This window comes from Mus pahari, chromosome 1 (genome assembly GCF_900095145.1).
Source record: "Mus pahari chromosome 1, PAHARI_EIJ_v1.1, whole genome shotgun sequence".
Taxonomy (NCBI): Eukaryota; Metazoa; Chordata; class Mammalia; order Rodentia; family Muridae; genus Mus; species Mus pahari.
This window is the reverse complement of record NC_034590.1, coordinates 117688706-117703909: the sequence shown is the minus strand read 5'-3', so window position 1 is coordinate 117703909 and position 15204 is coordinate 117688706. Positions and strand designations below refer to the sequence as shown.

At 52.5% G+C, this 15204-nt stretch overlaps 1 protein-coding gene across 1 annotated transcript in view; it reads right to left on the bottom strand.

Annotated features, from left to right (window-relative positions):
* Positions 1–548: 548 nt before the first annotated feature.
* The window catches only part of Ehd1 (EH domain containing 1), a 21126-nt gene continuing 6470 nt past the window's right edge, over positions 549–15204 (bottom strand). The window contains exons 3-5 of the mRNA XM_029535123.1: positions 5859–6271; positions 2976–3140; positions 549–2578 (exon numbers count right to left, since the gene is read on the bottom strand). Coding sequence (XP_029390983.1) covers positions 2054–2578; positions 2976–3140; positions 5859–6271 — 1103 coding nt within the window. The 3' untranslated portion in view covers positions 549–2053. The remainder of the gene's footprint in view (positions 2579–2975; positions 3141–5858; positions 6272–15204) is intronic.

The window sequence follows — 15204 nt, the reverse complement described above, 5'->3', positions numbered from 1 at the left end:
CAATTTGTCATCCTTTCCTCTCTTGTCATAAACAGGTCCCCGATCTGGGACATCAGCTGGCTCTAACCAACCCCACCCAGACTGTGGGTCTTGTCAGCCTCTGCTTCAGCCTTCAGAGCTGGTTCTGCTGGCTCCAAACCTGCCTTGGGGCAAGTGAGGAGCCAAGCAGCTCGGAGCCCTGGGACCTCTGTTTACAGGATCCCACAGCCCAGTCTGAGGACACTAGGGATGGCAGCCCATCCTGTCTATGGCTGCGGCAGTCTTGAGGGAGGTGATAATGTGTAGATGGTGGAAGTGGGCCCAGCATAACTCTGATATCAATCTCCACTGGCGTTTGGATTTTTGGAGACAGCTCTCATGTAGCTCAGTCCTCCTTCCCTCCCTCCACATCCCCAGTGCTGAGACTATGGGTGTGCACCATCCAGTTCAGTGTCCAGACAGTCTTGTCAACAAGGCATGGGAGACAGGTGGTTACGGACAACTTGGGGGACCCCTTGCAAGGCTCCAGGGGTACCTTCCTGGCCATGAAAAGACAAGGGAGCATGAGAGGCTTTGGCACAATTAAACTTTCTTTAATGCAAGAAACAGTCTTCGTTCAGCCACGCCCCCTACAGGTGCAGAAGACATCTCAGTCACCCTCAGCCAAGGAGTGGAGGGAGGGCTGAGGCGGGGGTGGGGGTGGGGTAACAGGCCAGGCTGGAGCTCACCCTCAGCAGGGCCCAGAGCAGGGCTGAGGGTTGACAGGCAGCTCCCTGAAGCCCACCTGCAGTGTCAGAGGAGTAGGCTGTGCTCTCTACCCAGCTCAGTGTAAAGCCCACCCTGACAGCCAACCACTGGCCACAGGGTGTGTCCCGGTCCCCAGGCGACAGTGGGGTGACTAGAGTGGTCATTTGCTAGCTCAGGCTTTGTACTGCTCAGTCTGGGGCTCTCAGGACACCCAGACCTCCTTGGCTCAGCAGAGGAGGAGAGGAAGGAAATGACAGGGTGAGGGAAGGGGCTGGGTTTTCCCCTGTCCTGCTGCATGGACACTACACCCAGGCCCCAGCCACAGGCTTCCTCTAACCAGCCCCAGACCACCCCCGGGTCACAGGGCCTACTGCCTACCCAAAGGCAGAGAGGGGCTCCAGGAAGCTGCCATAAAGGTGACCTTAAGGGGGGTACATTTCAGACCCCTCTAAGCAGAAGCTGGGATGACCTCCCCTCAGCCAGAAAGCAAATTCAAGCCCCAGGATGCCAGCTCTGTGCTGGCTCTGGGGTGGAAATGGTCCAAGGCTGGAGTACAGGAAAGAGGAGACAAGAATCACAGCTTTGAATGAGTGATGTAAAGTTACTCAAAACCTTGGTCAAGTATAAAGTGTCACTACAGAACACTAACTAGCTTATGCATTTCCCTAGAAGACACTGTCTCGCAACTCCTCCAGCCTCCACAACATTAACAGTGGTTGGGTCTTCTACCTGTGGCTGCTGTGCTGGCTAGGGTCAGGGGATGTGGACAGGGGAGAGTGTGCACCCCACAGCACAGCAGAGGACCGGAGTGGCTTACCCAAGCACAGAACACAGCTAACCGGAAACAACCTGCTGCCCGTGAGGAAGCCCCAGTCTAAAAACAAGGCGAAGGAGGTCGGTCCTCCTGCTTACACAGCCCTGGGGCATCGGGCACGGGGGTGCCAGGATGGGGTGGAGAGGTGCCTGGCTTGGATAGGGGAGAGGCTGAGTGTGGGGCTGTCAGACAGAAGAGGCAAGAAAGAAGGCTGCCTCTAATGTTATATATTAAAAATATCATGGTTCCTGTGCACAAAATCCCACTGTTCATATCCAAGCATTGCCCATGCCTCCCGCTGAACCCCAGAACAGCTTTAAAAGAAAGATGGTGGTTTTCCTATTCAAGAGCTGAGGAAACACCGCTCAGTCTTTATGAACCTTGAAAAATGGTGACCCTTTCCCTCCCTCAGTTTCTGCCCCTCCAGGTCCCAGCCCACCTGGGCAGACAAGGAACTGGTAGGTAGAAAGTGCCAGCAGCCCTGGGGGCTGTGGGGTATCTCAGGCATGGAAGTCACTCGTGCCTCCGTTTGGAGGGTGGGATGAGATGTGGAGGAAGGTCAGCGGGCAGCTCGTGGCCCTCTAGCTTCACCTTGATAAGGTGGTTGGCCAGGGCAAACTCCTCGTCATCCAGCAGGCCATCCTTGTCCACATCTGCCAACTTCCAGATCTTCCCCAGCACTGTGTTGGGCAGCTTGGACTTCACCATCTCCTTCTTGGCATTAGCACCTGTGATCTTGCCATTGACAGGAGACAGTGTGTAGAAGATCTCATCATAGGTGGGCTTGTCCTTGCCAACTACCCATTCAACATCATCAATGCCCTCGCCAGCCCCCTCGCCGTAGCCATGCCCAAAGGGCCCATTCATGGTGCCATCAAAAGCACCACCCTTCACAGCCTGTGAGGGCATCAGGGACTCCTCCTGGCGCACCATCACCATCAGCCGAGCTATATCGTTGGCCAGCATATCATCCACTGTATCCAGCAGCCTGGGCTTCAAGGCCTGGAACTTGCTGAAGTCCTGGGTCTGCAGGAGTTCCTGTGAGTGTGGAAGGAAGGAGAGGCCTAGATGTGGCAGTTTTCCAGACTGAGCTAGGCTATCCAAGCTGGGGAGTGGGGCTTCCGCTTAGCACATCAGGCTACTGAGCTACTGAGCTAGTGCTACAGGCCTGAGCTCCTCGCTCTGCATGAGGTCACAACAGCACCATCCTTGCTGGGCTGCTATGAAGATTCACAGACAGTCATGCCCCACCCCAAAGCTGAGTCACCACATTCCCCTTTTTCGTGTCAGTGTCTCGACCTAGGTCAACTCTGACTCGGATAGGGAACTGGTGACTAACCCAGCTGCTTCCTTTTGTAGAGGCCCTGTTCTATAGAGCTGGGATTCCCTCCAAAACCAGTACCCAGCCCTGCGCAGGTTGGCCTGGTGACTGTACCTGCATCTTACGCAGGCTTGGGAAGTCGCCGGAGGAGATCTGGTGCTCCCGCTCGATCTTCTGGTAGATCTCTCCCAGGTTGTTCACCAGCTCTTTCTTCTTGCTCTCTTTCCCAAAAACATTGGGCATCTCCTTCTTGAGGGAGCTGATGATGTAGGCATGGACCTGAGGGAGGGAGCAGTGGACATCAGGGACTTGCTTGGCACACTGCCCTCAGGGTCATCAAGGCCTCTAGCGCCTCAAGTTCAGTGCTTGGGAGAGGGAAGCAGAAAGGTCAAAGTCAAGCTAGAAGTTTACACCACCATTACAGAAGCCCAATGGCCTAAGATTCTGTCAAGCGTGTGACAGCTCACTGCCTCTAACATGGGACAGACAGATGATGGATACTCTTTCTTGTTTTTGTTTTTCAAAACAGGGTTTCTCTGTGTAGCCCTGGCAGTCCTAGAACTCACTCTGTAGACTACGCTGGCCTCAAACTTTTCAAGTACTGGGATTAAAGGTGTGTGCAACCACTGGCCTGCCTGGCTGGCTGGCTGGCGGCTATCTGTCTGTCTGTCTGTCTATCTTTTCTGTGTATTGCTGTTTTGACTGCATGTATGCCTGTGTGAGGGTTCTGGATCCCTTGGAGCTAAAGTTACAGTCAGTTGGGGGGTGCTGGGACTTGAACCTGAGTGCTGCTAACTGCTGAGCCATCTCTCCAACCCATTCTTGTACAAGTTATGGTGATATTCTAGAGACAATGACTCTATAGTCTGTCATAAGAAGGGTGGTTAGAGGCACTCCCTTCTCATGCATCCAAATCTACTGTGGTCAGAGGAAGGCTCAGAGGTAAAGGCTTGTCAAGAACTGTTGTGGGGACTGGAGAGTGGACTACAACTCAGTTCTGCTTGTGTTCTCCCCGAGCTGCTCCCTCCCAATAATATAAGCAACACACTGCAGAGCCATAGAAGCTGTGAATGAGCTTCTGCCCGACATATATCTGTACAGTACACGGGAAGTCCCAAGTAGAATCCCACTTGAGTGATATGCCACGTGCAATCAAAACAGGCCAGGATGACTCAAAACGGGGAAATTCCATCCAGAGCTCCCCTCAACACGGCCACTGCTCCCTGCTTAGCCCAGGGGCAGTCCTTCTACAATCCTGGGGCTGGCAACTCAGTTCTTCCAAGAAAGCTATGGTAGGCAGGTCATACAAACCCAGTCACACCTCTGTCTACATAAGCCAAGGAGTTACTTTCCCTCCAGGAAAGCAGGCAGGGGGCTAAGAGCAGTATGGAGGAGACCAGAGACCACGGGGGTTCTGGGCGTGAGGCCTGTGGCTGAGAGAGCTGAGTGCTGCCTGATAGTTCCCTAGGACCCTGGGCCAACTCATGATATTCTCATGAGTCCCTTTCTCAGACTACTCAGCTCACAAGGTGGCCAGACACGTCTAGACATTTGGAGATACTGAAAACCCCCCAGCCTAGGACCCTGTAAAGACGATGGGAAATGCCTGGCCAGGAACTTGAGAGTGACAATGGCTGACACTTGGCTGTAGTAAAGGACAAAGCATTAGCCTTGGTTTCCTGACCAAGGCACCCCCAAATTTCCATGACTGGCCTTGAGCAGAGGTGGGGGCTGGCTGGGAAAAACCTTCTCTAGTTTTGAGGGGACTGTGTCAGTGGCCATAGGCACTTGGTGTCTATCTCTCCCACTCTGTGTGACCCAGTCAGTTGTAAACACCCACGCTTTGAGATGTTATCCTGGAGACAGGGTAGCTCACGGGACAGGTCTTCTGAGCTGAAAGCCAACCCCTTTCAAGAGAGGGGCCAGGTGAGAACCTACTTTTGTGTTTTGAGACAGTGCCTTGCTATGTTGTTCAGACTAGTCTCAAACTGTTCAAGGGATCCTCCTGCCTCAGCCTCCAGAGTAGTCTGATGATGGGTTCATTGTGGCATCTGCTTAGAGTCCGTCCATGTTTTGAAGAAACTGAACTATGTCCAAGTACCTGAAGGGTCAGTGGGAATCCTGCTAACTGAACTGGCTCACTACCCTAGCATCCACTCTACGTCAGACCTTCATGTTCAAAGGGTTCACTTGAGCCATTACTGGCACAGTCCCTCCCAGTGACTATCTGGGCAAGCCACAATACAGAGCCTCCTCCCTGAGCCCGCTGGTGGCACTGATCTTCATTTCCTAGCTCTGGACAGTTTGAGCTCTCAAGCAGGCTTAGCGGCCATTAAGATTCCAGGGCCCAGCCTGCATTCCCACAAATGTGAATAGGTGTTTATATGGCCTATGCAGACAGCAGCCTCCAGACACCTGGACTGTAGCATCCAGCACTTTCTGGCCACAGACTGGCACCATCTTTTCTCTAGCTACTTCCTGTCCCAGCTTACCCAGCATGTCCTACGGAGGCCTCCCAAATCCCATGCCACCAGGATGGCTCCGCAGACCTCACTCAGGCCTGTACCTACTGAGCAATACCAAACAACCAATGCTTCTACTTTGTATGTGCATTGTTCTTCCATGAAGGCTTGAATGGGGACCGTGTGTCACTCCCTACCCCAGTAAGTCCATACTGTTCCGTGCCAAGCTGAGAACACTACACTGCAGCACACCCCAGGGATTTGTTGAAGCCAAGCAGGCCAGCACATCCCACTTGCCATGGCCTCCTTTCTTCTGTAGTAACTTCTTGTTTGGTATTTCTAAGGTGTATGCATGTTCTCCGCACTCTCTGATCTAGGTAGGGCATAAGCCTCAGAAAGAACAGGCTCAGATGACCCAGGTAAAGGACCTTAGCAAGTCACAGGCTGCATAGTGGGTACACAGGACACACAGGTAAAATGATACTTGTTTGGTAAACTGGGCCCCCGATGCCAGTCCCAGAGCTCATGGGCCTACCTTGGCCAGCCTGGCCCGCTTGATGAGGTCATTGAGCTTCCTGAGGGCGGCATTTCTCGGGAGAGACTGGATGTCTTTGAAGAGGTCCTGCTCCTCTGCCTCGAAGAGCTTCCGGTTGTCAGGGATGAGCAGTGGGTGTGACCAGAAGGAGCCGATGTAGACCCTGACCACCTCGGGGGTGTTGATGATCTTCCCCAGGGACCACATGAGAGCCCCGTACACGCGCATCAGCTGCTGCGTCTCAATTTGGTCAGCTTTGTTCAGCACCACACGGATCTTGTCCTCGTGATTTTTGAGGGCCTTGATGACTTCGGAGAACTCGTCTGAGATGTCCAGCTTGTGGGCGTCAAACAGCAGGATGATGCGGTCCACACGCTCTGCGAACCACTCAAGGACAGCCGCAAAGTCATAACCTGAGGGAGGAGAAGGAGAGGGCTCAACATGGCTCCAAGACCCAGGCCACTCCAGTGCTTCCGAGCACCAGTGTGGCTGGAGGTTATTTTGTAAATTCCTAAAATGCCCTGATCTGAACACTACTGCAGCCCAAAGGCACACTCACTGGTCTTTCTTGCCACAAGGGGTATTTTTACCCACGTGACATGCACATATGCTCAGCCAGAGTGAGCCACTAGCTTGTACTTAACAGCTCACTCAACACAGTGACACAGGGACAGAGAAACCCGCCAGCTCTGTGCCCTGAACAGTGGTGACGGATAAGCAGCAGCACCAACCAGCAGCTGCCATCTATCCAGTGTCCGAACGTCAGATCCTTCTACAGGCCTCGCTCATTTTCTACAATAGGGGCCGGCAAGCTCAGGACCCAAACTGGCCTATCATTTATTTGCCTGTATGAATAAAGTTTTATTGAAACAAAGGCACTCATTTACATGGCTAAGCCAACTTTTGTCTATAATAGCTAAGTTTGATTGTTGCAGCAGAAACCAAAGGTTCTACAGAGCTGACAATACTAATTCAAGAAAAAGGTTTGCTGACCTTTGTTCTCCAACAAGCCCTCAAAAGTACCACTGACCACTTCCCTTTTGTGTAGGTCTTAAATGCTTCTCTAAAGCCAAGTTGCTGACTCTAGCCCTAAACCTTACTCTATGCTGTTTCCCAACCCAATTAAAGTGACCTTTGCCATCTAAGACATGTATGACAGAGACATAACTGAATTTCCCCATTAATGACTGACAGTACTATTAGCCAGGCATGGTGGTTGGTACATACTGGAAATCTTGGAAAGCAGAGGCAGAAAGATCAAGGTCACCCTTGGCTACAGAACTAGCCCTGGCTGTCTTGGAATTTACTCTGTAGACAAGGCTGGCCTCAAACTCAGAAACCCGCCTGCCTCTGCCTCCAAGTGCTGGGATTAAAGACGTGCAGCACCACCGCCTGGCCCTGACCTCTACATTCTTGACACACAGGAACTTGGGGCACACTGGTCAGCCAACTGAGGCTACCTTGAAGGCAGAGGTACACTGTACTGAGCTGCAGTCGGTGTGCTGCTGGTTCAGTGTCAGAGCTTTAGGTTTCAGTGCACAGTTCTGGGGAGGGCCAGGTCACACTGCATTTCAGCAGCCAGCACACACAGCCAGTTCCAAAGTACAAGGCTCTCCTTGCTCCCTGCAGCCACTCTGAGAGCAGGGAGTGGACACCCGAGGAGTGAGCTGTCAGCAGAAAACCAGAAGGGACGGTCTGGAGCAGCAGAATAGTGGGGAAGCAGAGGCCAGGAGAGACAGCTGCTGCCCAGGCCTCTGAGCTGTACCCCAGCTGAGCCCCAGAGCCTGCCCGGGGGCCCTGGGGCCTTGTACGTGAGTTCTAGGAACACAGCAGTGCTGAAGAAGTGCTGACTCAGGAACTGACACTCCTGCTCTACAAAGAGAGGCTCTGCTCCTTCCGACTCAGCCCATTTGGCCTCATCCAAAGCTGAAGCTACTTCACACAGCGGGGGCAGCAGCAAGGCCAAATCCCAGTTCCTGCGAACAGGGGAACCCCAGGCCAAGCACCACTGGCCCTGTTGGCTTTGGCTAGGCAGTCAGGCCTTCAGCAGGAAAGCTGAGGTCACCTTCCCAAGCCCTGCACACTATGGCCCCAATCCTTTCCCCTCTGGTGGGGGAAGGGAACACCGAATGAGAGCAATGGGAGGAGGCCCTGCCCTCCCACCGGCCAAGCTGGAGGATAGGGTCTCACTATGTAGCCCTGGCTGGACTGCAACTCACTAGGAGATCAGGCTAGCATCAAATTCAGAGATTCACCTGCCTCTAACTCTCAAATACAGGAATGAAAAGCATGAGCCATCATGCTCAGCTTCATTAAGTCTCTTCTTTCTCAGGCAGAGAAGGGACCTTCCCAGTTAATTATTTTTGGAGTTAAAGACAGGCTATTACTCCATATTCCAAGCAGGCCTCAAATGGTGGCAATTCTCCTGCCTCTGCCTCCAGAGGAGCTGGGATTACAGACAAGAGCTAGCTACCATGCTTGATTTTTCTGAGGTCACCTTTCAAGCCCGACAGACTATGGCCCCAAACCTTTTCTCTCTGGTGGGAAACATACTTTTGGTGGAAGGGGAATATTCTGGGTGACCAAACACATCACTGATTAGCCAACGGACTGCAGCTATGCTGACATAGGCATGCGACTCTATAACTGCAGGCCACCCGCAGGCCCATCTGGCACTATTGAACCGACTGTCCCTCATTACCCTCAGAGGTGTCTTACGTGGCTTTAGAGAGGACACTGGTTTCCAGGAGTCCTGGACACCAGAGGGTGGCAATGGACATGGAGCTCAGGAGAGCCATGCAGTGCCAAAAGCAGACTCCTGGCTCTCTCTGGTGAGGGGTTCAAGCCGGTGACAGAGCCAGCAAAGCAGCGGGCCGCAGGGAGCTGTCCGTCCCACCCACACAACAGCATAAATGGAGCTGTGTGTCCACACAGAGGGAAAGAGCATCTAACAGGGGCACGCTGCACCACCGTCTGACTAGAGAGAGCGGACACCAGTTTCCACCAAGGATACAGAGCACACAGTTTGAGAGGATGGGCGAGATGGAGAAGCCAACCTGCAGGGGGAGGACTTCAGTGGCGACCAGAGATGTCTCACATAAGGAAGGAGTGGCCATGTGAGCAAGTCTATGAGGAACCAGGTTCCTATGAGGAAGCCAGGGGTCAGATGCAGAGAAGACACTGGGGCCGGGGCCAGGGTGGAAGACAAGGTGGCAGTGTTTACTGAAAAGTTTTGGGAAAATGGAACTTTCTATGACAGTGTGATGGCTCACAGTAGTGCAGAGGCACCAAATCTCACTGCTCCCCAAGATGGTGGAAGACGGTACAGCTTATATACTAGGTACACTTCTCCAAAATTAGAAAATAAAGGAAATTCAGGTATGATAATGCGTATTTCTCGTCCCAGCACTTGAAGGGTAGTGGCAGGAGAATCATGTGTTCAAGGTCATCCTGGAGAGGTAAGTCAAGGTCATCCGTGGGGAAATAAGCAGCTGGGCCAGCCCAGGTTGTATAATATTCTGTTTGCTTTTAAGACAGGGTCTCACTATGTAGCTGCCCTGGAATTCATTATGTAGACCAGGCTGGCCTCTAACACAGAGGTCCTCCAGCCTCTGTCTCCGGAGGAGCGCTGGGATTAAAGGCCTGTGGCCACACACAGGGCTGAAAATCTGTCTTTAAAAACAAAACCACAAAAATAAGACAGGTATGGTTACAGTTCTAACACTCAGTCCATGGCAAGTTGATGCCATCCAGGGATGATACTATCATAAAAAGTTAAAAATCAGGGCTGGAGAGATGGCTCAGCAGTGGAGAAGACCATCTGTTCTCCTGAAAGATCCAGGTTCACTTCCCAGCACACACATGGCAGCCCATAACTCCAGTTCCAATAGGTCCAATACCTTCTTCTGGGCTCCAGGCATGTTACAGAAACATGCATACAGGCAACACATACATAAACTAATAACTTTGAAAAATTAAAAACCACCAGGCAGTGGTGGCACACACCTTTAATCCCAGCACTCGGGAGGCAGAGGCAGGTGGATTTCTGAGTTCAAGACCAGCCTGGTCTACAGAGTGAGTTCCAGGACAGCCAGGGCTATACAGAGAAACCCTGTCTCGAAAAACAAAAACAAAAAACAAACAAACAAACAAAATTACAACCCATGATCAGGGAGTAGTAGAGAGGAGCACCAGAGTGGAGCCTGAGGAAGTGTGGCTGCTGAGAGCTGACAGGAACCGAAGGTGGCCCAGGAGCAAGCCTCCCACAGGCCCGCTACTGTGCGAAGGGAGCCCAGATCCAACCAGGTGCTGCTGGCCCACCTACAAGTTAGTTGTCAGGAAGCTGACAAGAGCCGGTCAGAGGTGGAAGCCTGGGCTGTGATGGAGCACCCCACCCTACAGCAGCACCCTTTCGAATGAACACAGGTAGTTCCATCAGCCAGGGAAAGTTGCTTCATACATTCCAAAAATTTCTAGAACATAAAACAATGGAGTGTTTGTTTCCCATACACTCTTGTTTCCTGTCATTCAAACTGCACGGGTCTCATTATTTCTCACCAAAGAGCTACATCACAGTTTCCAATGGCACTGGCCCTGGAGACAGGAGCCCAGACTTGGGACAAGTCACAGAGAGGATTCCTCCTGATTAACTTAAGGAAGGATCACTCCAAATAGCACAGAGGCTAAGCAAGGGGCCTCCACCCCTAGGCATTTGCCCTAGGGAAACAAAAGCCAGGTCCACATCAAGTCCAGTACACAGATGCTCCTGGCAGCTTGATTCAAGACTGCTTTGGACCCATCTCGGATAGCCCAGATTTCCTTCTAGAATGACAGCAGTGACACATAGGGGAAGCCACCCCTCTCCAGAGAGCAGCCAAGGGCTCTGATGTGGCCCGCCAGTCAGAGCTTCTCTGAAGAACGCGAAGCTTTAGGATCGACTCCATCCTCAGAAACAAGCCCTTCTGCAAGGCACAAACCCCAGCTTCCTTAAACATGGACGGCTCTCAAAAGGGTCAGGTCCCATCAAAGAAAACCAACAGTACCAAAGGGTCCATTCTGTCTGACTCCACCCACTTATGAAACATTCTAGAAAAAGCAAGCTTAAGCTTCAAAGACAAATGAGTTCCCGGGAGGGAGAGAGGGGGACTGCACAGGGGACTTTTCCAGTTCAAGGGGTGCTCTCCTAGTAGCAGGGGGATATGGCTGTTGCAAAAGAGGAGTCATCAACATGTAACCCTGCCCTAAGTAGGTACAATATAACATACCTATAATATAATGGAGTAAGTGACGGTACAGGGTTTGGAGGGAGTCAGACACTCCAGTTGGGCCCACCCCACATTTCAATCTTCAACTCCCTACTCTCAGGAGGCACCCGGGCCACTCCAGCAGGTCTCGTACCCTCTCTAAATCCCCAGGCCCTTCTCTATGACACAGGAAGAGCAGGATCCCACCAGGAGGCTGCTGGAGGCTTGGGTGCAGTGCGGGCCTGGCACTGACCAGCACTTTGTCAATGTTTGCTCCCATTTGTTTGAGGCATTTGTAGTGGGCAAAAGAGGCTCACATCTGATGAATGTGCAGGCAAGGGTGGCTTCTAGGGCATGAAGAGTGCTGCGGACCCCAAATAGAAACCCAACCCTTACAGGCACTCGGGCCAGCTGCTCCCTAGTCCTCCGCCGCCGACTCACAGCCTGAGAAACAGGTGCCAAGGCCAGCACAGCCTGGTACGACCGACGCCCCCACAAGCAGAGTCGGCGCACCCACAGCAGAAAGCGAGGCCAAAGCAACAAGCTCGCCTAGAGAGGGGGACAGGGCAGGGCGGGGGGGGAAGGCTCTGGGGCCAGTCAGCTCTCAGGGGATTGAGGAGTCTGAGTGCTCGCCCAGAGAGGGGGCGACAGGGCAGGGCGGGGGTGAAGGCTCTGGGGCCAGTCAGCTCTCAGGGGATTGAGGAGTCTGAGTGCTCGCCTAGAGAGGGGCGACAGGGCAGGGCGGGGGTGAAGGCTCTGGGGCCAGTCAGCTCTCAGGGGATTGAGGAGTCTGAGTAGAAGCCCAGCGGAGGCAGTATTGCCTAAGGTTCCTCTGAGACATTACTTAGAAAACAGTGAAGTCTGGGAAACCCTGGGGTTTTTAGTCTCATCATTAACTAGCAGATATCCGTTTTGCACACTTAATTATGTGCCAAGCATTAGGTAAGAGCCCAGCATACAGACGTCCCTATCACAGTTATCAACAACTCCAAGAGGACCATGTGTTCTGGTCACTTGGCTCCTGCAGTACTAACTTGGAAGCTAAACCTGCATTGTCCTATGTGGCAGACACTGTGAAACCAGGATACATACTGATCCCTGAGATCATTCTCTTGTCTACTGAACATCCTTAGACTGGGCTGGAGCTTGTCTGTGGCAAGCACCTCAGGGGATGCTCACCAGGGCAGAACAGCTACCCAGGGGGTAGCCCTGCCTCTGATCCTGGATGCATGAGTGGGAGTCTGGGCCACAAGTTCCAGTCAACCTCTAGGAAGAAGATAGCTTCGGTGAACACTGGAACCAGGCCATTGGGTAGGATGGCAGGGAAAACCCAGGGAGCTGGCCCGACGGGTACCCAGCTCTGTCAGCTTTCCATGGACAGCCTGGGTTGGGTTCTGGCTAGAGGCAAGGCACAAAGGAAGACTAAAGATAACAGGAGAACTATCAAAGCCTTACTTCTTTTCTGGACTAGGGTCAGCCCATGGTGGCCTGTGTTTCCAAGAAGCCCAGCTTAGCAACAGCCTCACCAGGATCTGACCCCAGTTCAGAGTCCATACCGACAAAGTTTCTCTGGGCTACACTGCAGTGTGCAGAGAGCCCCCTCCAGTTTGAATCCCCCAGGCTTATCTCCTCAGATGGAGCTCCCCACCAGAAAAACACTGGCTTCCACCTATAGAGGGCTACAGAGAAAACAGTGGGCACACAGACAAGGCAACGCTAGCAAGAAGGCAGGCACCAGGCCAGACAGGACGCTACTTGTTAACCCAAGCTGAAGCCATAATCCCTTTGCTAATATCTTTTGGGGGGGGTCAAGCAAGGTACAAAAGTTACACCTCCAGCCACAGTCACATAGCGAAAATGGTGACAAAGAGCACTAGAATGTCCACTGCCACTGCCCACAGAGGACTCACACAAGACCCCAATCCTAGGCGTGGTGGGACTGTGTCGTGGTTATGATCCTGGAAGCCAAGGGCACCAGCCTCACACAGCCCTGTGCCCTTTGAATCCCTTCATCACACGGGTGGCACTCAGGAATAAATGGTGCTCCTAGAGGCCTGTTCCCTGCTGACACAAGAGAACGTTATCTCTCAAGCAGCAGCAGGTTAGCAGGCCAGGCAAGCGAGCCTGGGACCCCAAAGGGACACAATTATCAAGGGTCCCTAACAGAGCCAGGGAGTTTGACAACTGTGGTCTATGCCAGTCCCACTTATCTCTCTAGATTGAATTTCCTGCACATGAGGGACCATGGGGGGAAGGATAAAAACTCAGGAGGGGAGTGGGAAAGCAATGGAGTATGAATGACCCCAGACCTGGCAACCTCTGCTCAAGTACAAGAGACCTCTGCGGGGATGTTGAGTCTCCCAAAGACCAAGTACAGACTGCGGCAAGGCTGCCATCTGTGTAGACCGGTGTCCCTTGGGGCCTACCTTCCTGAGAGACACACCTGCTTCCCACTTGGGAACAGGCTTACACTCCCACTCTCGTTTCCTGTGTACACAAGGAAGGCCGACTGGTGGGTAGGGCCTGAGAGGGGTCCGCCCTTATCCACAAGCCTGCAAACTACCTTGGGGCCCACATAGCACCTCTAACCGGGGCCAGTGACATCTTACTCACCACCATAGAAAGTTTGCCCCCAGTTCCTAACTTAAATGAGGACTACAGGACTATGGAGGAAAATGGTTTAGAAAAACTGGTCAATTTTGGCATTTCACTGCAAAACCCACCTTCAACCAGAGCGAGCCTTCTCAAATAAAGAACAACCTGGTTGCAGGGATGCCTTCGCCACTGGGAGGCACAGGGAGCCACAGGCCTAGGGTGTCATGTCACCTGCAGGTTCCCTGAGCATGTCCAGTCTACGTGTGCTGGCATCCTCTATAGCCCCAGTTAAAATGCTGCAGAAGTGGGGTGGGGTGACTCAATGGTCACAGCACTGGCCTAGCATGCTGGAGGCACTGGGGTCCATCACAACACATTCATAAAGCATCCCTTAGGTGGTTTTCCCACAGACAGCAAGAAAATTTAGATCCTGTCATGTCTCTCCTAACAGAAGCACTGTGAAAGGACACACCCCTATGGCCCCAGTGGCCCACTGGGAATCCCAGGGCATAAAGTCCAAGCTGCTCTTGCCTGGGAACACTGAGGACAACAGTGTCAGCAGAACAGATGAACCATGCTGTAATGTGCTGCATAACAGTTGCTCCTTTTCAGGAGCTCACAGGGCCACCAGAACCTTAAACCCTCCCTCCCTACTCCATCCCTTCCTCCAAGCCCAAAGGCAGCACAAACAGCAGAGCTCTGGCCAGATAAGCCTCTGAGGGTGAGCTATTGTCGCTTATCTGAGGCTGTGTTCTCACCACACAGCTAGCCTGCTGGAGTCTGGTTCAGACAAAAGATAAGTCTGTGGGCTTCAAACAATGGCCGCTCACCTCTGTCCAGGGCAGGCTGGATGGGCATCTCCTACACTTCTCTTATTTAAGAGAAATGTACTTGGATTTTCCAGCTCTCCTCTGGCTTTGCTGAGTTACTTTGGTCCTTTTATAAACATACAAGGACAATAAGGAATAAGGACCTCAAACCTTTCCCCTCCAACATCCTAACCAGTCCTGAAGGCCCTGAGCAATGACATTCCAGCAAAAAGAAAAGAGGGGAAGGGGAACGGGAAGGGGAAGGGGAAGGGGAAGGGGAAGGGGAAGGGGAAGGGGAAGGGGAAGGGAAGAGAAGAGAAATGCATGCCAGGTGTGGTGGTAGACAGCTTTAATCCTAATCCTAGCTCTTGGGAGAGACAGTTTGATGACAGCCTGGTCAGCATAGTGAGTGCCAGGACAGGCAGGATGACAGAGTGAGACAATGTCTCCAAAAGGAAAAGAAAGAAAGGTGCACTGCTTCCCAAGCCTTTCATTTCCTTTTCGCCTTGGTGACGAGACTTGAACCTAGAGCCCCATGCATGCTGGTCAAAGGCTCCACCTACTACTATAAATTTCAGTCTTCCTTCCCTCCCTGTGTGTGTACAGGTTAATGAGTCTGTACATGTGTGGGGCCGGGGTCAGTACCAGGGCTCTTCCTTTGTTGATTTTCCGCCTTTTTTTTTTTTTTTTTTTTTTTTT